The sequence below is a fragment of the Colletotrichum aenigma genome (assembly GCF_013390185.1).
Source record: "Colletotrichum aenigma strain Cg56 chromosome Unknown KSG_Cg56_contig01, whole genome shotgun sequence".
Taxonomy (NCBI): domain Eukaryota; kingdom Fungi; phylum Ascomycota; class Sordariomycetes; order Glomerellales; family Glomerellaceae; genus Colletotrichum; species Colletotrichum aenigma.
Genome location: NW_023500907.1, coordinates 5,233,614 through 5,258,523, shown reverse-complemented (window position 1 = coordinate 5,258,523; position 24,910 = coordinate 5,233,614). Strand labels below are relative to the sequence as shown.

Below are 24,910 nucleotides of genomic sequence, written 5' to 3'. Positions count from 1 at the left end.
CCTTCATGCTTGGCGAGAGAGGGGCTAAGCATGAATGTTGAATCACAATCTTTTTTACAAGTGAGAGACGACAAACTTCCTCAACATGACATTGTATCCCAGTTGGCAGCCCCAAGCTTAACACAGCCAACCCATCACCACCAACTCCTCTCACGCAGAACACGATCCGTCCCCGAAATAACCACACCGAATCGTGAAGTAGTCCAACACAAAATCCTCCGTGCCGCTCCTAGCTCCTCGGCAGACGGTACACCGGTTCGCCTTGTTGTCGCCGTTCTGGACGTCCATATCAGGGATGAGTACATGCCCGCCGATCTCGGTGGCGCAGATGCCGACGGCCTCGTCGATGCGGCCCAGCGCCCATTTGTCGTATACGCCGCTTGGATAAGACCAGTAGAAGGCGCAGTCTTTTGCTGCTGAAAGAGTGGTGAAGATGGCGAAGATGATGGCTGGCGACCACATGGCGAGTTGCGGTTTGAAAGGTGAGTCGGAGTCGTTTGCGTTGTAACTCTGGAAGACGAAAGAACAAAAGGCAACTTGAGATGAAGCCATGGCTAAAAGTGCCCTTCAGGCTGATCTCTCCGCGCGTCCCGCGGTCTCATCTCACGAAAACCATTTCGAAGGTCTTGAGCACCGCTGATCTGTCTGCGAGTCATGGACGCGGTGGTGTTGAGGGCATTTAATCTAACCAACGCGCAAAGTCCAGAATAGAAAACTTTACTTTGCCAGCACAAGCCTTTTGTTGTAATTCGCTGTAACCTGCCATTGCATTCGGTAAGCATGGGGGGGGGGGGGTCCGGTTCATGTCTGAAAAATGCATTCGAACTATGCTCATGGTATGACTTTCCAACCCTTCTTTCCCGTATAGTAACTCCTCATTATGAATATGTAGCCATTCAACTCCAAGCGCCTAAATATCAAATGTCTTTTTCCTATTTGTCAATCTCTGAAAAATGTCCTCACGCCTTGCAGGCGCTGTAGCTGTTCCATCCCGACGCCTGCTGCCACTCCGTCAGTGACTTGATCAACGTCGGGTCAATGTCCCTGTTCGCCTTGATGAAGATCGTCTCGAAGGGGTGCACGTTGGTCCCAAAGTATTTTCCGTTCCACAAAACATCGCCGTTTTGCGACGAGTCGCATTCGTCAATGTAGTTCTCAGACTTGTGGAACGCCGTCATCATCAAGTCTACTTTATACCCATTGTTCAGGAAGATGCTTGTCGCGCCGACCTCAGCGTGGACGGCGTGGTTCCAATCGTTGTAGCAGCCAGCGAGGCCGACGGGATCCTTCTCGTTGCCGAACTGGTCGCTGGCGTGTGAACTGGGCGGAGGGTTCAAGAGCAGGTCCATGCCAGTTGAGTCCGTTGCCCAGATCATCGACTGTACGTGGAACCGAGGCCAGCAATTGGCGGTCATACCAACCAGCTGGAAAATGTCAGAACCGGGATCGCATGTTGCGCAGAGATGAGAGGGGCCTGCTTACCTTGACCTTATCGGTGACACGATCCAGGTAGAGATCGCTCCAGCACGCCTGGGCCCAGTGAGGGAGGAACGGGCCGCGGACGCTCGCATTCAAGGTGATGAAGCGCTTGTACTTCTTGTAGAGATCACCCTCACGAAGAATCTCACCATAGGCGCCCAGATCGAAGCAGGTGTTGGGGCGTTTGACAACCCTGATGTTCTTCTTCTCGGGGATCTTGCTTTCCGCATTCGTCTCGCCGTTCAAGATGAAGACGAAATCAGCAGCATCGTGGAGACCTTGCTTGACAAAGTAGTCGAGGTTCTCGAGAGCGGCGGCGGACTCGGCGAAGGCGTAGAGAATGAGGGGCCTGTCTTTCGATGACGACTGGCTGGACGGTGAGGATGACTTGCTTGGGACCTTGGCTGTCTCTTGGCTGGCTGGCTTGGAGCCGGCCTTGGCGTCCGCCTTCGCCTTGTCTTCGTCTTCTTCATACCATGGCGGCAGGGTGACTTGCGGTGACGTGTCTGGGCGGGAGGCGTCCGGTCGCGGCTTCGAGTTGCCTGATGATTGGTGTTCGGGGACACTTGCAGGCTTACCTCCCGGGTTGACGTTGGGATTCTGAGCGGGAATGGCGGGCTGCGCGGGTTGTTCATGCGTCTAAGCACACAAGTCAGCGAGTTCCCGTCGAAAACGTGAGAAAAAACCCACGATGTGCGTCGGCGGCGTCTTTGGATTAGTCGACGTAAATGTAGACAGGGTCCACAGGAAGATGAGGAACATCAGCAGCCCTACGGCGGTCTGCTTGTTGACCGGGAAGCTGTTCCCCATGGCTCCGGCGCGGGTAGAGGTAGCTCGAGGGATTCGCAGGGACAGCTTTGGCGTGGACCTCGCCAGCTCGAGAGCTCGGAATCGATGCGATTCGTATGCGATGCGACAGCCGTTTATCCGGAGGAACAGGTCAAGACGAGGCGCAAGAAAAAGATGGAATGACCATCAGATGCTTCGAGCAACAGTGTGGGATGGCAATTGAAGGAAGGGACAATGTGATCCGAAGTTGAAATGGGAGAGAGTTCTCGTCTTGTCGGAGGCCAGTCGCAACAAGACAAGGGAGCCCACGCCAGATTGGAGGCCAGGGAGCTCCATTTGGGGATGGACAGGATGGCGTGGCATGGTATGGGAGTTATTTAGGGAGAAGTGGGCTAGTCAGGGCTGGATGACGGGAGGGATTTGGAGGGAAACGCAAGCAAGGAATGCGGGTTAGAGTTCGAGAACTTGTAAGAGACGGTCGAGTGTGGCTGAAGCTAGTGTTGCTGTCATGTCACTTCACCTTACTCTTGTCAGTGTCAGTGACGGTGAAGTGACATCCATGACACTGCCGTCCAAGCGCCGCATGGCACGGCAGGACGGGACGAGCATCTCACGTTGATGTCGTACACGGCGCTGTTGAAGATGAACTGGCTGGCTGGATGGAGGCTCGGGGGGGGGGGAGGATCTACGATTCGGTGGATGCAGGCGGACGGGATGCACACTGGTGACACCACCATCCCTCGAATCGACGGCTAGGAACCGGGAGCCTGGACTCGTAAGAAGCCCACTGTCCACGTCCCCCCCTGTGGAACTCTCCGATCGGGCTGTCCAATCCAGCGCAGCGGTTCAGTCAGTCCCTGAGGTGGCCTGGCAGCGTCCGCGTTGATGCCGGCCGGGCCTTTCCCCCCACACCCGGGACACTGGCGCCGTGGCTTTTACATTGCTCATGGTGGTGGGTGCTGTTCGGCAGACGGCAGACGGCACACGGAAGAGGGCTTGAGTGACGGGCGAAGCCACAGTAGTCTCTTCTGTAGTCTTCTGCTGTCGTGAGGCTGGATGTCGTTGATATTGAAGTTGCCAGGTCATCGGTACTCGCATTCAACCCCCACGCGGCTCGCTTCAAGTCAAGGTCGTCATTGCATCAAATCTTGCCTTATCGGGGACTTTCTTTTCCCTCACACAAGTGCACTATGGATGTATCTGTAGGGGTTTGTTCCCTCGAATGCCCGTCTGCGCTGCAACCCCCTGCATGTCGTCCCTTGCATTCTGCACATGGCGATTGGTACGATATCGACGTGTGGCTAGGTACATGAGCTGAGCTGAGGTATGCCGTACCACCTACTCATGTCGGTGCCAATGGCGCATGTCTCGGACGCTCGCTATCGGCCGTGCAATGTCTATCAGTCTTAGATGCGCCATCGCCTTCAAATAAACGTGCAGAATTGCACCGAGACTTTAACCGACTTTTGGCGGTGCATCTATCGCAATTGACTTTGGCAACCAACGCAAGGGTGGACTTGAGGAGAGACAGCAGCGCCCGTCAATCCCGCTAGAGTTGACGACCGCCAAGCCAAGCAACTGCGACCTTTGTTCGGACGGAGCATTGTTTGCCCACGAGATGGATGCTGTCTACTGCATAGTCGACCGCCAAGGGCTCAGTCTCGACCTCGCGATGGCCTCTGCTGCAACAGTCGCAACTGCCGATGGACGGTGAACGATCAAGTTCAAGAAAGAACGTCGCAATGGCCGGGATCGTTGCAGAAACGTACGGTTGCTGACCCGGAACTGCCTTATCTGGAAATCGTGTTGGAAGGAGTCGCTATCTCGAGCGGGGGTTGCACCGAGTGGAGGTCCATCTCACCATCTCCAACAACACCACCCGCGTCGCGTAGTAGAAGAGAAGGCGAGCGCCATTGACAACGTCACTTCCCAGTCCTGTTCAGCAGAATCTCTCCTCGGCTTCAGATTTCACCTCTGAAACACCATGTCTCCTTCAATCACGATCCGGCCGCCACTGTCGCGACGAGGCCACGGCCCCGGCCTCATCATTCTGGTTGAGGCGGGACTCAACCTAGCCAAGCACGACAAGATTCTGGATCCTCCACCGGCGCAGAAATGGGCCGAGGAGGGCTACGCCGTGGCTCAAGTGGTCGTTGCTCCTGGACTCGCCAACATCCCCAACGACATTACATTGGCCATTGCCCGATTGAAAGCGCTTGAGAGCTGTGATGACAAAAACAAGTTTGGCGTCATCGGTAAGCCCTTCATTATCACATGACACCAACCCCATCTGACCGTCACGTAGCCTGCCTCGCCTGTCAAACACCGGCAGTGGTCGATGCTCTGGAGAGCCATCCTGAGATCAAAGCCGCAGTCTTTTTCAACTTTGCTCAAACCCTCGGTATTCCCAGTCTCTCACACGCCTCAGGTCCCGATGGCGGCGGCACCAAACCTGCTGCCCCGTCCAAAACCTATCATTATCCATCAGCCGGCGATTTCTTCACCATTCCGAGCCATGACAACTTCAACGCTAATGCTGCTGGTCTCGCCCACACGCGCACGTTGACATTCCTCAAGCCCATCCTCGGGGGACCGTACTTCGATCTCGAAGCCGTGTGGGAGGAGCATACCCTGTTTGAATTTGGCGAGCGAAATGTTGACAAGACTATGGCCACCATGGTTGAGCAACCTTATGTGAGTGTCTTGTGTTCATGTGGCGGTGACACCTGCTGACTGCGACGAGGTCAATCACATTCCCACACTCACCGGCGGCGTAGGCCGCGCCCGTCTCACCAACTTCTACACCAATCACTTCATCTTCAACAACCCAGAGGATACAGAGCTTGAGCTGGTGAGCCGTACGGTGGGCATTGATCGAGTGATTGATGAGTTTGTATTCAAGTGTACCCATGATAAGGTCATTGACTGGCTGTGAGCACACCCCGCCCCCCTTGCCAGGCTTCCATCGCTCAGTCTAACGTCTCTCAGACTTCCCGGAGTGCCGCCTACCGGCAAACATCTCTCTATCCCCTTCACAAGCGTCGTCAATGTCCGCGGCGACCATCTTCACCACGAGCATATCGCTTGGGACCAGGCGACGGCTTTGCGTCAGCTTGGACTGCTCCCCGACTACCTCCCATTCCCGTACCAAATCAACGGCAGCGGTCCTTCGAGCGATAAAAAGTTCGAGTATCGATTGCCAGTCGCCGGCGTGGAATCGGCTCACAAGCTCGTGGACGAGGGGGCAGTCGAGTCGAATGCGATGTTCGAGTACGGGACGAGAGAGGTCGATGCGTAGGTGTCGGGCTCAATGGGTCGGCTCAAAAGGTGCGGATCTTCAGTCACTCTCCTCGCGGCGGGTGGTCGCTGACTCTAACGATGAAGAATCTTTATTAGGTTTATTTTGTTGTTCGGCTATTATCAATACAATCTTCTCATTAGCAACTCATGAGCTACGGTCGAGAGCCAAGACCCGAGGACGAGGCGCTTCTCGAGGAAGGCTGGTATTTTGACTCATTGTACTTCGACTGTTCCTCGCCCCATCGGACCTCTTGGTCAACCTTGATGCGGATGCCGCCCTTGAGTGACAGGTCGTCGTCGGAGCCAGAGTCGGGTAGGCCCTTACCACCTCGTTCAGATCGCCCCGTGACGCTCGTTGTTACGCCGTATTTGCGGTCCTCGGTGCCGAGACGCTTGAATCCTCTGTCGGCCGACTTGCCGCCGGTTCCTCCAATTGTCATGAGTTCCGTGGGCCCGCGGCTGCCCATCTTGGTCGCGCGGCCGCCGCTGCGGCCACCGCTCTGGCCTCCGGAAAGGTTGTACTTGGTTGCGATGCTGCCGAATTGCGATGAAACCTTGACCATGAGCGGACGAAGGGTAGGCAGGCACGCGCTGATGACACCGCAGGCGCACTCGACGACGCACCACGTGCAGGCGGTAGCAAGGGTCCCTATGGATGTCAGGATGAATAAAACACCGTAAGCGGCGAGCAACTCACATGTCGTGTCCGTCAACTGGAACTGCATAATCGTCGTGAAGCGGTAGATACTGGCGAACAGGACGCTGCTGATGTTAGGCAAGTTTCTCCCACATTAAGACGCAGTTACTCACAATCCACCCAGCAGGAACATGAAGCACAGCGAGATGCGCTGCACCATGGTAACCTGCAGCCTCCATACCTCCTTGATAGGTAGGCAAAGAATGGCGACGTCCGTCAGGATGTTGGGGATGGCGTTTCCGATAAAGGACGCCTTGAGGTCGATACAGGTGCCGTCGATCCACGGCATGTACGCCTTCGCCACGGGCGTGCACTGGAACACGCAGACCAGGACGATCGAGATCCACCAGCCGATGGTGAGGAAGCCGAGAACCATGGCCGAGATCTTGAAGCCGCGAGACGGGAAGATACGACGGTACATCAGGAGCAGGGAGATCTTGATGAACATGACCGCCGTAACATAGACGCACTCAAAGGCCAGAAGCAGCTTGAGGAACTGCACCTGCTGGTCCATAGAGAGAGTCGAGGCATGGCGCCCGAGACCTTGTGCAATCACTATGACACGATGTGAGTCTGTATTCAACTTTTTCATGTTTTGGCATCTGCTTACTGGCATAGTTGAGAGCACCCGCCATGAAGGTGACGATCTGTTTCTGACGTGTTAGTCTTTGCCCACGACACCACCACCACCACCGCCATCACCACACCGAAAACGCACCAGTCCAACGACCATGAACCAGTCATCGAGGCCGTAGTGGAAGCCAACCGTCCATCGCGCCCAGAACCGCAGGCCAACAAACACCGTCGCGAGAACGAGCAGCGCCGTCGTGGTGCCGCTCAGCTCCGGCCCTCTATTCGCCAAGGGGTCTTCCACCGCAGTGTCGGCCATGGCGGCTGAAAGAAAAGATGGAGACCGGAAGGACCGGCCAGAAGCAACAATCCAATATCTGAGCGTCCGATTACGAAGAATATATAAAACGAGTAAGATGAAAAGACAGGCGAATTCGACTCGAAAGGGAACAACTGGACCCGCGATGTGGGAGCAGCGCAGCGCCTACTATAGAGTCCTTATACATAAACGACTTGTCGATTCCCCTGGCCGGGGAAAAAAAAAAGTGGTAAGACAGAAACTGACTCGGCACTTGAGGGGCAACAACTTGCCGGATAACAGCGACAGAAATGGTCGATTGGGGCCCTCAGAGGGGGCATGTAGCACTGCCAACTGGGGGGGTAGGTATCCAACGGCACATCAATATAACGGCGTCGTCGAGCCCTTGTCCATACCAGAGTGGCACCGTCACAACCCCGGTTCGACTAGCGATGCGTCTGATCGCAGCGACTATCACGGGAGTTCAGACAACGACCCCATAACCAATACTACGCCGTACCACGTTGCCATGCTCCATCGAGCAACCTCAATCGAGGCATCACCCTCCGTCCTGACATCTCCATTCGGAAAGGGGGGAGGGACTCTGGAGACATCATGGGATGGCGTGCCGTGCGAGGGCTCCTTGGCCGCGATATTGACGAGGTATCGGAGCTTGGTTCATGGAAGCAGTATTTTCGACGAGGATAAAAGCGCCCGAGTTCGTCGCTACCTCGTGGCATTTTGGTCTTTCTCTCCTCACGCTCGGCGCCATTTAATCGATTTCCCCCATCCTCGCCTCGTCTGTCAAGCTTGTTCTGGGCATCGTCCGTCGTCGTACAATTCCAACTTATACACACGTTCCTTACAACGGCCTCTGGCATCCCACCGGTCCTTACAAGTCCATCCTTTGGTACCCTCTTACCTTGATTTATACCACCTCTTTCAAGCATCGATCGGCAGTTGTTCGTCTGTGTGATCCCAGCCCTTGACAAAAGCACTCTATCCCCAACCAGAGAAACACACAGAAGAGATGTTCCCCAAGATCGCCAGCCTCCTCACCTCGGCCCTTGCGGTCTCCGCGGCCGTCCTGCCCCGTGCAGAGCTGCCCACCATCGTCTTCACCCCGGGTGCCTGGCACGGTCCGCAGTCCTTCGACCTCGTCCGCGCCGGCCTGACCCTCAAGGGCTACGAGTCTGAGGCCATCACCCTCCCCTCCGTCGGCGCCGAGCCCGCCACGGTCAGCCTCGACGAGGATGCCGCCGTCCTCCGCAGCACCCTCACCACCCTCGCCGACGCCGGCAAGCAGATCGTCCTCGTCGTCCACTCCTACGGAGGCATGGTCGGCGCCAACGCCGTCTCCGGCCTCGGCTACCAGCAGCGCGCCAACAACAGCGAGACGGGCGGTGTCATCATGATGGTCTACCTCGCCGCCTTCGCCGCCCCTACCTCCACCAGCCTGGTTGACATGCTCAGCGGCGAGTTCCTCCCCTGGATGAGAGCCGATGTAAGTAAATCTTTTGATACGTTTTCCCCCGCTCTCTCCTTCTTTGACATACGGGCCCCCTCTGCATCTGCATCTGTCACTGTTTTGCACCCTTGCCTGGGCATATGCAACGTATCAGATGCAGAAAGCGGCTCTCGCTTGATATCAAAGACCACAGTCGACTAACACGTGTGAACAGGGTGACAAGGTCTACGCCGACACGCCCGAAACCATCTTCTACGCCGATGTCGACCCCGTCCTCCAGGCCAAGGCCATTGCTGAGCTCAGCTGGGAGTCCAAGCGTGTATTCTCCGATGACGCCACCTACGAGCCCTGGAATGAGGGCATCGAGGTCATGTACTTCCACACCCAGCAGGACCAGGCCATCCCCCTCGCCACCCAGGAGGCCATGGCCGCCCAGTTCCCCGCCGGCTACACCACCTTCTACGCCAACACTTCCCACTCGCCCTTCCTGTCCCGCCCGGACCTCGTCATTGAGGGCGTCGAGCTGGCTGTCACCAACGGCCAGGCTAAGCTTGCCTAAGCCCTTCTCTCCGGAGGCGTGTTGTAGTAGTGTAGTTGAGACATGACCTGTCATGTGAACAATTTCGTGTCGAGGAGATTCTTCGGGGGTGTCCTCGCCCTGATAAGTCATAGCCCCCTTATCCTTTTTAGAGAAAAAAGAATAGACAATCAAGACCTATGTCCTCAAACCATACTCGGTATCACCATTTGCCTGTGAAATCATGTGTTGTGTCGTTCGAGAATAGCTTCACTGGACCGGTTCTGGTTATCTCGCCGCCGTGTTAGGTACGAGAGAGCCCACCGGAAGTTGTCCGTAATCCGTAAGAGATCGCCGTCCCCCAAGGGCCCTGTCTTCTTTAACGGAGATCCGCGTGCGAAGCCTCCGGAAGCCCCTGCAGCTGTCTGGGGGGGGGGGGGGTCCCGGAACATGCGACGCGGCAGATACGCTTTCCTCTTTTCTCCCACAAGAGAAAGCTCCAATCCAGAGGCAACCATTTGGGGGCAAATCGTCAAATATCTGCCCGAAAAGGGTCGCATAGCCGACGAAAACACACGATGGGGGGCCAAATAATAGGCGATGATAATCGATAACGAGTCAAACGACTCATGAACGACAAGCCCAGAAGAGAAAACAAACAGAAAAAACCTCCGGATATCTGTGCACTGCGCAATCAATCTTTGGCCGGTACCCTACCGCCCACGTGCGCTATTGTCCCTTTTCTTCCAGCAACCCAAGATTACGAAAACAGCTTGACCACCCCCCCCCCCCCCCCGGCAGTGGCACCAACGACCGTTGCGCGGCGCGCCGCACTCCACAGCTCTTCCCTCATGGCATTGTCTTCAGCAAAGGGTCCCCGGCCTTTCTCTTGTGGAGAACGTCGAGTGTTGTGGACTCAAAGGCCGATGGGAGACAGGAAAAAAGGGGGTGTTGACCAGTTTGACGGGTGGGAACCGATTGATTCCAGGCCTGCCGGAATTGAGTCCTTTTTGCTAAATTCTGCTCCCTCTCCTCCCCACCTTGTTGATGTGACACTGTCTCGTCTCTGCAACCACAAGCTCGTCTATCTAATTGTTTTGAGTTTGCTGCGACATGTCGTTGGAAGAAGGCTTGCATGTTTGTTTGGTTCGTCTAAAGGACGGGCCGGTACTTGGGAAACGCGCCAGTCTCGGTTTGGGCGAGTGTGCGCGTGTTGGCTTGCGGGAGGATTTTCACGCGCCAGACGCGAAGAAGAAAGGTCTCCGGGGGGAGACCGCGGCGTTCCTCCCGGTATGCATCGCGCATCCTCCTGCATTTGCCGATTTGCATGCACCAACCGGATACAGTGCCCTTTGTGCCTGGCCGTCTACGCCTTCTATGCGTTATTCCATTTGGCAGCAAACCGAGCTACGCCGTAACCGGTAATCGGAGGTCCGGGCGTGCGTCTCCACACCACCGGGCCCCGGTCTCCCCGGCCGTCTCGGCGCGCCGTCCTTTTTGCACTACTGCACAGGACGAAGGCGGAAACGCATTCCCGAGCCATGAGATTTGCATGAACGGTACGGAATTACGCGCTGGGTCTAGAGTCATCACGAGATCGTCCGTGTGTTTTCCTACAAGCCTATGAGGGGTTTTCTTTTACACTTGTTATTGGAGAAGTGTCGCCCCCCCCCATTCGTGGCTACCTGCTGCGCGGCATATTGCGTCCGTTGCCTGCGTAAGGTAGTGTTGCATTGGCTCTCGGACGCTCAGGATCCACCACCGCCGCCCATCATCGCCCGGCGCCCGCGATACGAAAAGACTGTTAGAGAGATCTAGAACGCTGTCTATAGTACCCTCACAGAGAGTCCACAGTGGTTTCTGGGAGGGACCTATATCAGCGCCAGCGTCACTGTTCAGGTGAGTGAGGCGGGAACAATACTGTCTCAGTTCGGACATTGTGGCAGGCAAGCCAGACGCAAATTGCGGACGTTGAAAGGGGGCGAAGTCAAACGAAACGTTGAAAAAAAGGCTCTTAAGACGTAAACCCCTAAGACGACAGCGAAGAAACCGTTCGACCGACGGAGTTGAAGCGAGCCACATCCCGCGGGTAAATTAGACTTGATCAAATTAAACTTTCACGTCAACAAACATGACAACTGGAGATCCCCCAAACCTTCAACGTCGGTTTTCGAACATGTCAGGCTCTCTGGCGAACTTGGCACCCCCAGGTCTAGCGCAGGACGCAATCGTTTCACCAACACTGCAATCCAACACCGGCTTGGGACCCTGGGCCCTGAGCCTCCCCCCAGTCTTTCTCTCTCCGGGCAAGGGGGCAGCCCCCCACCAACGGCCCCCATAGTATCGTCGCGCTCTTTGGCCCTTATCGGTGGCACAATTACGGATAGGCAATAGGCATCTCGAACTCATTGCCCGCGGAGGAGCAAGCAGAGGCAGAAAAAAAACTTGGCCTTGTCAAATCTCCTGTGACGTGAACTATCCTCTGACGGGTATCTTGACAGGACAATCTCGTTTCATCGCGGGTGTTCCCCGGGGCGCCGGCGGCGGGTTCGTCCGCTGAACCGTTGCGCGGTTTGTTCGTGTTGGCGCTGGTGGCTTCCAAGTTCCGCCCATCTCTCCAAGTCAAATCTTGGAGAAGCCTTGAAGCTTTTTGCTGATCGTCATCTTGACTCGTGGTGGTGGCCGAACCGCGGTTCCAATCCTTCTAGAAGCGGTTTTCCTTCACGAGGTCCTCGCAGTGCCCGGGTCCCCGTCACATGCATCTAGATCGATCCATGGTTGTTCCTCACTGATCAAGATGATAAAGAACAGTCGCCAGCTTCTGTAGAGTGTAACACAACAACTTCCTTACGCTCGCTGCAACTCGTGACGAAACGCCCACGCCGGATAAGATCACCGCTGTCAAATCTCTGCAGCGGTGAGTTTCAACACACGCCCGGAACGCCACTGCCGTCCCGTCCCTTTCTCTCACCCAAGAGAAGCTGTCTATCCGTAATTCCCGTCGGTGAATGGGCTCCCGGCGGAAACAGTACGGCGCAGCAACAGTAGCAGCAGCAGCATGCGAGCATTAGCAATCAGCCAGCAGGGCGAGACGGAGAAAGGCCTCTGCAGGTTGTCGGGGGTGTTGAGTCCCCACTCGCCGAGCGCAGATCTGTATTTTAAGAAAGGGGACACACACAAAAACACCGCGCCTCCCGGACCTAGGTTACGGTTGGTCGAGGCCGCCAGATGAGCGGAGAAAGCCCAATGGCGAGGCGGAAGATTATCAAACGTTTGATAAAAAAGCGAGGCATTGAAACAATTGGATAGAATGCTCGCGGCCGGGGGGGCTAAGCATCGGTGCCTCGGTATGAGGATGAAGATGACGAACGCGTCACTGAAAGGCCCCCACGGACCATATCGCGGGCGAAGAGAGGCTGAAATGTCTGCCCAGGATCTTATACATCCTATATTGTTATTGCCAAAAGCTGAACGAGCTGTGTCGATATTGACCGGGCCTGGGAGATGAGCTGGAACGTGCTCTGTGGGGAAATACGTGATGATATGCTTAGTAACGAGGGTCCCGGTTTTGTACAGTCTCTGGGCTCAACGCGAGCTCCTCGCGTCGCGACGTTGACCATATCTGATCATAGGCGGATCATTCCATTGTCGTCGGGCCTGGCCGAGGTAGCATCGCCAGGTCGAGTAGACGACGCTCAAGAGTCATGTTGTGGATGTGTGATATAGCTAATTTGAGGTTCATTACTCTCTTCTGTCTTGGTTCATTCGTCGTCGAGATATTATTATACACTCTTATACTTCGTGCCCTGGAGGGTTTTCCCTTGAAATGCCAAAGCTTTGCCCCTCATTTCGCCAGCCCATGCGTGATATAAAAGAGAAAAAAAGGTCCAACCACGTCCATGCTTTATCGTCGGGTCCTTCCAGCGGCCACTCGCACGTACAAAGACAGTTGACTGGCTCATCCTGGTATATATGCCCCGACTCGGGCGGGGTGGGTTTTCAGATCGTTAGGAAATAGGTACAAGACGGCCTGTGTCAAGCGTCTTGAGAGACACGAGACCACAGTCCAAAGAAGCGAAGGGGTATCGTCTGCGTGGCCACGTTTTATGTGATGGGCGTAAGGAAGGAGCTAAGCATGAGCTCGTCCGCACTCGGGCGCAGGTTGTGGTCGATTTCGAAAGTTTGTGAAAGGAATGTCTTGGCGTCGTCGGACGCGTGATCCGGGATCGTGGGTGCAGCCTTGCCACCGCCAATCTTGAAGATGGCTTGTAGCTGACTGCAGTCGGGGTAAGGGTGGGTGCCTGTCATCATCTCGACGACCAGGCAGCCGAGAGACCAGATGTCGGCCTTGCGGGTGTAGGATGTCTGCTTCACAACCTCGGGCGCCATCCAGAAGACAGACCCTTGAAGCGAGGGGCGGTGCTTGTTGTTGTTGGCACCGCTCAGGATGTTGGACGCCTCAAGCTTCTTGGAGATACCGAAATCGGAGATCTTGATAGTACCCTTGTTGTCGACAAGGATGTTGGCACCCTTGATGTCTCTGTGAATAATGTCCCGGTTGTGAAGGTACGACAGTCCAGTCAGGATCTGGCGGACGAAGCTACGGACAAGAGGCTCGGGCAGGGCGCCGTATGAGTTGAGCATCGTCTGGACTGAACCTCCGGGAACGTACTCGAGGAAAATGTTGAGGTATTCCGACGACGAGCTGCATCCGAGGTATTGAACAATATTCGGGTGTCTCAGATCGCGGAGCAGACTGATTTCCCGCTTAAGGGCCTCAATCATGCTCTTCTTGCGTGCGTCGTTTTGGCTATTGGCACCAGGGGCAGGGGCCTCGACTTGCTTCACAGCCAGCAGCTCACCGGTCACGGCATGAAGTGCGAGGTAGACGCAGCCGAAAGAACCCTGGCCGATCATGGCTCCCTTCATCCACTTGTCGTCGGACCAGGATTCTCCCGCGAGGAAGCTCTCGAGCTCCTCGTCTGCGTCTTCCCCATCCTCGTTGAGGGCTTGTGTGAGATCCTTGAGAGACCCAGATCCGGTCGAGCCATCGGCATCAAAATAGCTCCGCCTTGTGACGTTGCCTTCGGGGTCGGTTACGCTCAGAGCCGCAGCGCTGGCACCGTCGGAGCTGTCGGCAAAGGAGACGTATGACTTGCGGTTTGGCTCCACCGGAGGAGACTCCTCCTGAAGGGTGTCGAGCATGGAAGAGGCAACCGAGTCGCGGAAGGCATGCGTGACGCGCAGACCAGACCGCGGCTTGGACATGTTGTTCGATGCATTAAGCCAGCTGTCGGCGATGGTGGGAATTGGAGGGGCGTCTTGGATGCTAGACGCGAAGCTTAGGTTGCTGGCCACGCTGAGTCGACTGTTGACCTTGCTCAAACGTGTTGACCTTCTCATAGACAAGCGAGCGGTGCGGTCAATCTCCTCCCTGGGGTGGTCAGGGAAGTAGGATGTGAGGTCGGAAGCGATGAGCTCGCTTGGAGGTCGCAGACCGCCAAATGACCGCAGAATACCCTTGTTCCTCCGCGGACCCGCCGATCTGGGGCCGTCGTTGGATGCAGGTCGCTCGAGTTCCTTAGCGGTGTTGTACACGTTCCGTTCCCGGTCACGGAAGGACACGGGCGAAAGAGGGCTTTGTAGTTCATCGTTCCATCTCTCGCCAAGAAGCTTTTGCACCTTCATCTGACTTCTCTTATCGACCGTCTCCAGGGCGCGGCTGTGGTTCTGCTGGGCCTCCTCGATAGCAATGCCCGCCGCCCTCTCGAGCTCGGGCATCCCAGGCTCGCCAGCAGGCACGCGGCGTAGGATCAAACGGTTTCGCTCGGGTCGTTTTTGGTCCTTGATGATGCGCCACAGCTCTGTGTCGCCCAGCCGTCTGCACTGGTTTGGGTCGGGCTCGATGCCTGCCAGCACCCAGAAACAGTAATTCCTTTCGTGGTCCTCTCTCAGAGCAAACTTCCTCAGGGTAACTCGCATGACCTCCTCGCAGGTGTTGCAATCGGCGATCTTGACGACCTTGGTGACGCCTCCTGTTGAAATGACGCGGATGACGTCCTGGTTCTGCGGTAAGCCAGCCATCAGTGAACCATCCATACTGGAGTTGTTCCTCGTATGGGAAGTTACCAATCGGCCGGTTGAGGGGACGGACGCCCCGGCGGTACTCACGTAGCCGGGGCTTTGGCCATACCGTGGACGCAGAGGGCGGATGGCGTCGGAGCCGGGCAGTGGCGAGGTAGGTCGGGAAGACGAGGTGTCGCCGATGGGCAAAGAGTCGTACTGTCTCGAGTAGCGCTTGTTCATGGAAGGCGTCGGCAAGGTGCGGGCACTGGAAGCGGACGGCCGCGGAGAGCCGCCCGAGGACGGTGTGTACTGCTCGAGGCCCCCAAACGAATCCTTGAGAACGGTCAGACGGTCGCTACAAGTCACGATGCACACTGGTGGTGGCCTTACCCTATTCCGCTTCTTCTGGTTTGCGTACGCCTTGGTCCTCAACTTCTTAATTCCAAGGAAAAGGCGAACGCGGTCGCCGACTTTTTCAATACCCATTTCCTTGAGGACATCCTTGTCAAGCTCGAGGAGGTTCTCGCCGTTGATGTGGTTCTTGCGGAAGAGCTTCTCGTACTCGCCACACTTGACGCTGCGGAGGTAATCGCATACCTTCTCCTCATCCCAGTTCTTGACGGCGTCGGGACCGTCGCTCTCTGAAAATTCGGACTCTGTGGGACTGGCGTAAGAGTTTGTCTGGTTCGGGATCGTGGGTGCGCGTCTCGAGGGCGGCATACCACCGGTCGAGACGCCGGACACCATGGGGTTGTTGGTGTTCAGGGGCGCCGGGAAGGCGGCGGTCTTGGGGGCTAGCATTGCCATCTTTTGGATATTTCGAGGTTGCTGGTGATCATTGACCGGGTTCGAAAAGGCTTGTCGTGGTGGTTTCGCGCGGGGGTTGTCTCAGCTGCCTCTCTCCTAGAGCGCGTCGTGCCGAGAGAGGATTCCTTGGAGCGGGTGGCCGAGACAGTAGACGGGATGGCGGGCCGGGATGGGGTGATGTTCGGCTCTCTCTCTCGAGGAATGTTGATTGCAGTGGAAGACGGATGGTCGGTTGCTGGCGAAAGGGAATGCTGGCCGTTCTCTCACTACCGGACCGCGAAGGTCTGGATTTGCTGTATCGTACAGCAGAAGGGGAGGAAAGATTTGGGTTGAACGAAAGTCGTGGGTGGAATTACGGGTACTCCGGCCGGGCGCGAAGAGGAGGAGGGAGAGAAGGGTTAATGATTGATTTTTGGGGGTGCAGCAGGGGAGCGGAGCAGCAGCTCAGGGAGGGGAGGGGGGCGTGTCTGCGGAGGGAAAGTATGGACGATGGACGATGGACGGGAGCGACCCAGGGCAGGCCAGTCACCCAGCGGAGGAGAGCAGGAGAGCAGCCTCAGGTACAGCACAGCGAGTGCAGGGCGGGCGGGACGGCCACACACACACACCCAACAGCTGTGCCGCACTTGAGGCAAGGAAGGTACTTCAGGACGCTGCCTTTTGACGGGCGACTGTGCGGTACCTGGGTTTAATGAGGGACTAGAAGCGAGCAACAAGCTTCCAATGCTTCCTTTGTGTGCTGTCGCAGCATCCCGCGAAGGGAAAGCAGCCCAATGCAAAGGGTAGCGTGCCACAGAAACAAGCCAGCAGTTCCTTACCTCACCTCACCTTTCTTCCATGCCCCCTTCTTACCACACTTACGCCGTACCTCACACACTGCAGCGTCTGTTCGTCGCCCTCTCGAGACCACCCAGGCGGAAAAGTCTCTGGTCAGTAAGTAGAGTATTGTTCCCCTCCCGTATCAGGTCGGCCTCTTTGGCCGGTTTTCTCGGCCTCGCGGACTTGCGTGTTGTGTTGCGATACCTGCCATTCCCTGACATATGGGGTGGGCCGGCGGCCGTGACATGACAGCAAATGATACCTCAATTCAGGTAGGTTTTTTGCTCGGATTTCTGGTGCCGCAACCTCTCCTCTGCCCTGGACGGACACAGGTCCAACAATTTGCTTGCTGACGGCTTACAGCTATTACAGGCCATCCGAGGGGAGAGGTGACGATGATGGAGGACCCCTGTCGCCGTCCTTGGCGGCAGTAGGTACCTAATCTGCACTGAGGTGAGGTGAGGTGAGGTGCTGGAGGGGGTGTTTGCAAGGGTAGACCGACGGCGGCGGCTTGATGAAACTGGCTCAACCAGGGGTAACGACCGCACGTCCCCACCTCGCTCGTCCACCGCACGAAACCTCCAGTCCACATGCCGGCTCACTGCCTGCTTGAGCTTCAGCAAGTAGAAACGCATCCCCAGGGCGCTCCCTCAGCGGCACAATGTACCTGAGGAATTACTCAGCTATTCCCGAACATGCAATTTGCCCTTCTCAATGCATCGCCGCATCGCGTCCCCTTTCCGCCAATCGCTGCCGTCCAGATATCTCGCGTCCGCTGCTGCGACAAAGCCCAGGACAACGCCATGCGCGCCGGATATCCCTCTAATTATTGTCATCGCCGCCGCAGCATCTCAAGACTGCGGATATCGCATTGTCTACCTACGACCTAAAGAAGGTATTAATGGCTAGCTCCGAGCAATGCCGTGTCCATGGCGTCCCGTCCAGCGCCAACATCCATCTCGCTTATCTGTTACGCTTCCACCACCACAAAACCCGAGATGCGCCTCTCGTGAGAAAACACACTTCTATTCTGGGCCCGTCAGCAAGCCAGCCTCAGCTTCCACGCCCCTTACCTACGGGAGGCTGTTGTCATAAAGGCACCAGAAGGCCCTTGCGGCAGCCCCCATTCTGCGCCGCTGCTATGCCACCATTGAACCGTGACAAAGATAGCATCGACCTTTGTTCGCAGACGACGGCTCCGGCCATACTGCGGAGCCCATAGAACACGGGGTAATTGCGCCGCCATCGTGAGCCATCGTCACCCAGTTGTCGTCCTATCCTCAACTCATCCAACCGCCCACCTCAACCATACCACGATCCGTCACATGGCAACTCACACTCTGTTCCTTGCCAGCAGCCGCGACAGCCCGGGCGATCCTCACAAATGTTGGCATGGCATGGGCCATCCGCCATGGGCTTCATCAGCTTCTCCCCACAACCACCTCCCAGCTGCGTGGAAGTCTCCATCGCAGCCGGAAGCTGTCAGCGCAAACAATGCATACTATTCGTACGCAGTAACAGGCTAACAGCCGAAATCGCAATGTTTGCCCGTCTCGCCCGGATCATGAGAGAAACCCCGCTGCAATGATACCTCCGCTGGTTCCACCGTCCGTGGACGATTGACGAAAACCCGAAACGCCTACGCGGTGAGGGACTAGGGGTGCTTGATAGCACAGGACGAGCAAACGTCAACCAACAAGCCCGACTGGTAGCGTACGCAGTGCGTTAAATGGGACCACCTTAGCCCCGTGATCCAACATCAGACCGACCAATCTTGCTTTTACCAGGGGACCATCGCCACTGGCAGCAAGACTGGACTGGCCATCGTGAGCCCTCAACGGACGTGCCATGCACAACCAACCCACAATCGCCAAGGACAACTCACAACCTTTTTTTTTTTTTTTTTTTTTTTTCCCGCCGCAGAGACTGCAGAGGCAGACAGCGGCGGCGGAGGATGAGCCATACCTGCGAAGACCGACACGATAGGGCCGCGTCTGCTGTTGATTGGCTTCCCGTGCCATGCAGTCACTCCAGGGCTGGATGTCTTGAAACCAGTCGCGTCGCACGTCTCGACACCCACTCCGCTGCCCAACATCCCTGGCCTTCTTCTGGGCGCCAACGTCCTGTCCCCCGCTGGTGCTTGGCCTTGCCCCCTCGCTCGCAGTTCGCACCAGAGTCTCCAGATGTCGCCGCGTTATTAGCTCGCCTGACTGGGCCGTCCGCTGTACCATTCCGCTAACCTTTCGGCGTTGGCGTCCTCAGATTAATTAACACGAAGACGCCGGTCTGAGCCCGTCAATTGTTTCGCCGCGGGAATTAACACTCACCGTCACTTTGGATGTTGTGTCATCGTGGATCATCCCAGCTTTGCGACTCCCTCAGAGCCTCTCGAGAGACCTTTACAAGACGGTGGCCAATCATCAGCTGCCCTGGTTTGGAGCTGTCTATTGACTTTTTTCTTGTGCAAGCCGCCATGTAACCTGTGGAACATTGGCTTTTTGGGAAGAATGGCATCTGGCTGACGACCTCGTGTATGGAGACTGGTGATGACGAGTTTTTCGTTATTCTTGCCGTTTCCCCCGCACCATGCGAGCCATGCATTGCAAATGACTATGCGTTTGATGACTCGGTTAGGTACTTGACGATGCTATTTTCAAAAATTTGCAGATTTGCAGCCCCTGTACTGCAGTCGTGCGGCGTCGTGCAGGGCAATCTTCTGACCCTGCATATCGCCATCTCTCCTCTCTCTCTCCTGCTCGGCACCGACGATGGAGATGCGCCGTCATGCGAGGGAAATGAGCCATGGCCCGATCACCGTCGACTCGCCACCTCGGAGAACCACACAGTGAAGCTATCATCGTACCTTAGTTACCCAGCCGCCGACGCTGGAGTGGGGCTTGGCGCTTCTGTTGATAATCACGGCCTTCCTCGACTGGTGATGTTCGCAAAGACGTGTCCTGGGGTTGCGCCTTTGACGTTTCACACTAGACCGTCTTTGACCACCGAAAAAATCACAAAAGAGCCCTCTGCCAGCCTGCCAGCCAGAGCTGCAGTGGCAGCACCAAATCCGGCTGTTTGGTGAGCTAATGGAGGCCAACGTGGCCCTGGCCAGAGCGGGCGCCAGCCAGCCTGAAACGTGAAACCTCAGAAGATCTTCCTTGCATATCCAAGTGCCAAACAACCACCAAAAAGGTCGTCTCAAAGCCAACCCTGCAGACCGACGGAGATCGGCTTGTGGGCAAAGCCTCTCCCGGCGCGCCGGCACCTCACCACCCTGCTCGCCGCCCATCATCACGGACGCGACGCAATCCCTGGGGGAGCTTCTCTCGAGTGTTTGCTCGAATGATGATGGGCCTGTGTGACTGGGCACACTTCCACGAGGACAGGAGGTTCACAGATGGAAACATGACGAGGAGCGAAGGGGGGCCGCAATGCGCCTTGTCCTCGCGGCGGCTCCTTCTTTTTCGTTTAGCGCCAGAGGCTTGCAATGGAGAAGTCAGATGCCGAAAGCGAAGGCTTGAGCGAAGGCGAGCCGTGGCTTGCCTCAATTACGGCGCATCTTTTCTTCACGCACTGCGAATACGACGGGGACATTGTGCAACCTGGAGCGTTTCTTTTCGGGCGATGAAGGCTCGTCCTGGTCTACCTGCCCCTGCGTCTGGGGTTTGTTGATGGGTACGACAGTAGCAGCCAAGAGTTCCCTCGTCTGGCTAGCATGCTGGGCTTTTCACGATGCTTTTCACCAGTGACTGAAAACACAGGGAAAAACTGTGTAGAAATTGGAGGACGGGACCTGACGAACACCCGCCGGGGTGCGTGCGCGAAAGCCAAAACTGGGATAGCCAGTCCGGCCGGTGTCCCGCCACCGACACATGCCATCGGTACAAACCTGTCGGGGTCCGGCGGCGCTTAGATAGGCTTTCGGGCCATCGGGCGGGTCGCCGGTCTCCGCACGGTCGGCTATCGGCTTCCGTCCGGTCAGCCCGGAAGGGGGGTCGGCCGCCGCACTCTCGGCCTGGGGACGGGGCCTACTGTCCGCTCGTCGCGATAACGGCGCGGCGAACCCATGAGTCACCGAGATTTATGTGACTCAGCCGCTGTTTCGAATCCCCAGCGCCTAGGGACTTTCAGCCAAAGTCCCGGGATGCCGTCCGCGCAGCTTGTCTGTCAGTCACGCATCGATCCGAGCAATCCGCCATGGACACCACACACAACTTTTGCTTCCCAGTACGAGTGCTCGCCAACTCGCGGGTGAAACTCACGCCGTTTCGGGCAAGTCTTTCATGCTGCCAGCTGATGATGGTGATGGTCACTAACCCTCACGTCCCGCCCAGGCCGACCGCCATGCGGCGAAGTACATTGAGTCTACATCCGGACACCCTGAGATCTACGCTCACACCATAGCGGGCCCGTACAAGAACGTGGACGACTTTGTGTCCAGCTTCGTGGAAGGTGAATCCCGTGTCGACCCGGGCATGATGACATACGCCATCATCGACAAGACGCGGCCGCCCTCGGACGAGGACGAGGAGGGGGAGATGGCTGGCCGGATCTCCTTCGCCAACACGTCGACGGCTCACTTGTGCACAGAAATTGGCTACATTGTCATATTTCCAGCGTACCAACGGACGCATGTGACGACCAACGCCGTCGGGCTGATGCTCCACGAGGCCTTCAAGAGCCCCGAGGACGGGGGGTTCGGCATCCGGAAGGTCGTCTGGCAGGCCCACGCCCATCCCGGCAACAGCGGCTCGGTGCGCCTGGCGCAGCGGATGGGCTTCCGGGAAGAGGGGGTCAGGCGGTGGCATAGACTCATTCCGAAGGGCCGTCTCCAGGGCAAGATTGGCAACGGCGAACCGCTGCCGCCAGGGAGCGATCCGGATGACATCTGGCGGCACAGCGTGCTCCTTGCGCTCTGCTGGGACAGCTGGCTGGAGGGGGCCGCGGGCCAGGTGCAACAGGCGATGGACCGAACCCGCTGACGTCTGCGTGTCGCTGTTGTCTGTGTGATGCCGTGGAATACGAAAGAGACGTCTTTTAGCGTAGCGTCATTGCTGTCGTTGTTCTCCTTAGAGTCCCATGTGTGTACAGCGTTGGAATGTCTCAGACTAAAGCTTGTCAATCGTTCCGCGGGGTGTTGTCGTCGACAGCTGTTGTACGGCATCCCCTCGCGCTGTGCCTTGCACAACCGCATTCAAACAATTGAGCTTCACCGTGTTCACGGAGGACACGACTCATTGTGAAGCACTGGGGAACTGTCACCGTCTTACTCGCGCAGGTCAACTATGACTGAAGGTGTTCTGCGTGGTGGTGCGGGCTCTTGGGTGCGCCATGCCATGCCCAACGGTCTGGGTCACTGCGGGTGCGGGTGCAGTACCGAGAAGTGGAGCTCTTTTTCCCCCGTGCCCCGCGAAAAAAAACACAAAACCCCTCCAAAAAGGCGCGCCCAGTCAGTCAATCGCTTGACCCTCTCCGATGTAGGGGAACCTCCTCCAACGTCTTTTCCCATCAAACCCGCACCCGCAACACCGCTCCGGCCGCCAATGCTCGCCAGTGGGACAGTACGGCTCATTAAATGAAGCTGCTTCGTATTCACGATATCACGAGGAACGTGTGTACAGTCGATCGCCCGCAGGTGGTGCTACCCCGACGCGGCCACCCGGAACGGGAATAAAGGCAATCGAGTTCCACGACTTTGCGTGTGATGAGAGAGCCCTCGAGCAACTGATCTCATCCGCAACTCACCGCCCCCTCTCACACTCGCCTTGGAGCAGCAACAACAGAAAAACCCAAGCTACAGCTCCTCCTCTCTTTGAAGAGGATCATCAACGAGCCATGAGTGACAAGTCTCAGGTTCCGGCAGAGGCTGCAGCAGCTGGCGGCGGCGTCAAGCCGCTGGTGGCCTTCCTGGGTCCCCAGGCCTCGTACACCAACCAGGTATTACGAACCTGAAATCACACATCGCACGGCATGCCGAGCAGTTGTCATATCTAACATCTTCATTCGTGCAGGCTTCAGTGCAAGCTTTCCCGGACGACGAGTGGGATCTGCGGCCGGTTGTCACCATCACGGGTCAGTGTCTCTCCATGTCTTGATTCCTGCCCCGCGTTCTGTCTTGGCTCTCCTGTTCCGGGTTTCCTGACCGGGCCGTAGACATTTTCGAGGTCGTGCAAGCCGGGGAGGTCGCCTTCGGCGTCGTCCCAGTCGAGAACTCAACCAACGGGTCCGTGCTGTTCACGCTCGACAACTTCGCCGACCGCAACGCCTTGTTCCCGGACATCTCTGTGTGCGGCGAGATCTATCTGGACGTGCACCACTTCCTCGTCGGCCGCCGGCCGCCCCGCGTCCTCAACGACGACGCCGCCGGCGCCGGCAGCGGCTCCGGTGGCGACGGCTCCGGCGCCTGCACCCCGACGGCCTCGGACCCCAACCCCCTGAAGCCGCGGACCAAGCCGCTGTGCAGCCTCAAGCACATCCAGCGGCTGTACTCGCACCCGCAGGCCTGGGGCCAGTGCGTCGCCTTTCTGCAGACGTATCTCAAGGGCATCGAGGCCATCGACGTGAGCTCGACCAGCCGCGCCGCCGAGCTCGTCTCCATGGACGAGACGGGCACCAGCGCCGCCATCTCGAGTGAGATCGCCGCCCGCATGCACGGCATCGACGTGCTGGCGCGCACCATCGAGGACCGCGAGGACAACACGACGCGCTTCTTCATCATCCGCAAGGGCCTGGACGGCAAGATGCCGGGCCACTGCGAGCGCAAGAGGGGCAGGACCAAGTCGATGGTGTCATTCACGGTCCCGCACGAGGCCCCCGGCGCGCTGGCTGACGTGCTCGAGTGCTTCCGCAAGTTCAGGCTCAACCTCACGAGCATCAACAGCAGGCCGAGCCTCACGGGGCCCTTTGAGTATGTCTTCTTCGTCGAGTTTGAGGGCCACAGGTTCCAGGACCCTGACGGCAGGGTCAAGGGGGCGCTCGAGGGGGTCGCCCAGGTGGCGGAGAAGCTGAGGTGGCTAGGGAGCTGGGAGGACCAGCGGTCATGAGGCAGGGCAGAGCAGGGCAGCCTTCGGCGAACCCCGTTCGCGATGTCTCGCGCTGTTGCCTCCCTGGCGTCTCTTTTTCCTCTCTCTCTCTCACGCGACAGCACCCCCACGGCAAGACCCAGCAGCACCGGGACTTTGACGGATGTCGGGATGCTGGCGGCCAGACCGTCGTTGCCGTCTGGTGATGCCGCACCCCCTGAAGGAACATGCTTCGGGGCTACTTGTGTGAATATGCGGCCACGAAGGGGGTGGTGGGCGCCGCTGTCGGTGGCACACAAGGGGATCGATTGGACGGAACAGGCCTGGACTGGCTGACGACATCGCAGCTATGTCGATTCGAGATAAGAGGTGCGTCGTGGGCTGGGCAGAGACTCAGGAGCGTGGGATTCCCCCCCTTAGCCATTGTGTAATGGAAACAGCGAGTGCCCGCCGTGGAAGTTTCTCTCTCGTGGTTCTGGACTCTGGACTCTTGTTCCGCAGGTCTTTTTTCTTGTTGCCTCCGCTGCCCCCCTGGTTCGTGATGGATGCCCTTTGAAGAGTTTTCTCCTTCGTCTGCGCCGAGTGGTGGCGTCGTGAAGCATGGCCACGGTACTGCGGGCATGGGCATTGGCAGAAAAGGGGGCTGGCCCTTTTGACTCGGGGTGGTTTGGAGAGCGACGGCCGATTGAGGGCTGTCATCTGCAGCAGCACGCATACACACTGGGCAGAGATTTACGGACACAGCGAAGGGAAGATGCGATGGAAACAAGGAGGAGGAAGCGACGGATCAGGGAGCTACGGCTACGGCCACATGTGATGGTATCGCGAGATGAACGAACGCCGGTCGCGTGCCTATGTGTCTCACAACGCCCAATCCCACGCGAGCTGGACGAATAAGGGCCGTCCCAACAACGCTCAAAAACCTGTATGCAACTGTTATGCCTACAGGGACTAAGGTACTACTCTGTGAACGGTGTGAGGGCCTCGGCTCAGTAGCACGCCCCCCGAGTAAGCAGAGCTAAAGTTTCCTTTCAAAGCTTTGTACGGTAAGTGTGAGTGAGCAGGGAAGTGAGAAGGG

At 57.3% G+C, this 24,910-nt stretch overlaps 8 protein-coding genes across 8 annotated transcripts; 4 read left to right on the top strand and 4 right to left on the bottom strand.

Moving 5' to 3' along the window:
- Positions 1-150: 150 nt before the first annotated feature.
- CGCA056_v001385 (uncharacterized protein) lies at positions 151-552 on the bottom strand (the record flags this gene model as incomplete). Its single annotated transcript, XM_037316645.1, has 1 exon — positions 151-552. The coding sequence occupies one exon, from the start codon at positions 550-552 to the stop codon at positions 151-153; it is 402 nt and encodes a 133-aa protein (XP_037184947.1).
- A 407-nt stretch (positions 553-959) lies between these two features.
- On the bottom strand, positions 960-2,289 carry CGCA056_v001384 (uncharacterized protein; the record flags this gene model as incomplete). The annotated part of the gene is made up of 3 exons (XM_037316644.1): positions 960-1,424; positions 1,483-2,118; positions 2,170-2,289. The coding sequence occupies 3 exons, from the start codon at positions 2,287-2,289 to the stop codon at positions 960-962; spliced, it is 1,221 nt and encodes a 406-aa protein (XP_037184948.1).
- A 1,963-nt stretch (positions 2,290-4,252) lies between these two features.
- Positions 4,253-5,566, top strand: CGCA056_v001383 (uncharacterized protein; the record flags this gene model as incomplete). Its single annotated transcript, XM_037316643.1, has 4 exons — positions 4,253-4,523; positions 4,574-4,962; positions 5,012-5,199; positions 5,257-5,566. The coding sequence occupies 4 exons, from the start codon at positions 4,253-4,255 to the stop codon at positions 5,564-5,566; spliced, it is 1,158 nt and encodes a 385-aa protein (XP_037184941.1).
- A 154-nt stretch (positions 5,567-5,720) lies between these two features.
- On the bottom strand, positions 5,721-7,154 carry CGCA056_v001382 (Satratoxin biosynthesis SC1 cluster protein 4; the record flags this gene model as incomplete). Its single annotated transcript, XM_037316642.1, has 5 exons — positions 5,721-6,217; positions 6,266-6,330; positions 6,379-6,820; positions 6,876-6,912; positions 6,984-7,154. 5 exons carry the CDS (start codon positions 7,152-7,154, stop codon positions 5,721-5,723), a joined length of 1,212 nt encoding a protein of 403 aa, XP_037184942.1.
- Positions 7,155-8,163: 1,009 nt separating this feature from the next.
- CGCA056_v001381 (uncharacterized protein) lies at positions 8,164-9,160 on the top strand (the record flags this gene model as incomplete). Its single annotated transcript, XM_037316641.1, has 2 exons — positions 8,164-8,637; positions 8,816-9,160. 2 exons carry the CDS (start codon positions 8,164-8,166, stop codon positions 9,158-9,160), a joined length of 819 nt encoding a protein of 272 aa, XP_037184943.1.
- Positions 9,161-13,222: 4,062 nt separating this feature from the next.
- Positions 13,223-15,991, bottom strand: byr2 (Protein kinase byr2; the record flags this gene model as incomplete). Its single annotated transcript, XM_037316640.1, has 1 exon — positions 13,223-15,991. The coding sequence occupies one exon, from the start codon at positions 15,989-15,991 to the stop codon at positions 13,223-13,225; it is 2,769 nt and encodes a 922-aa protein (XP_037184944.1).
- Positions 15,992-21,007: 5,016 nt separating this feature from the next.
- CGCA056_v001379 (uncharacterized protein) lies at positions 21,008-21,792 on the top strand (the record flags this gene model as incomplete). The annotated part of the gene is made up of 2 exons (XM_037316639.1): positions 21,008-21,061; positions 21,145-21,792. 2 exons carry the CDS (start codon positions 21,008-21,010, stop codon positions 21,790-21,792), a joined length of 702 nt encoding a protein of 233 aa, XP_037185666.1.
- An 853-nt stretch (positions 21,793-22,645) lies between these two features.
- On the top strand, positions 22,646-23,853 carry pheA-1 (Bifunctional chorismate mutase/prephenate dehydratase; the record flags this gene model as incomplete). Its single annotated transcript, XM_037316638.1, has 3 exons — positions 22,646-22,747; positions 22,822-22,882; positions 22,964-23,853. The coding sequence occupies 3 exons, from the start codon at positions 22,646-22,648 to the stop codon at positions 23,851-23,853; spliced, it is 1,053 nt and encodes a 350-aa protein (XP_037185665.1).
- Between the last annotated feature and the right edge of the window lie 1,057 nt (positions 23,854-24,910).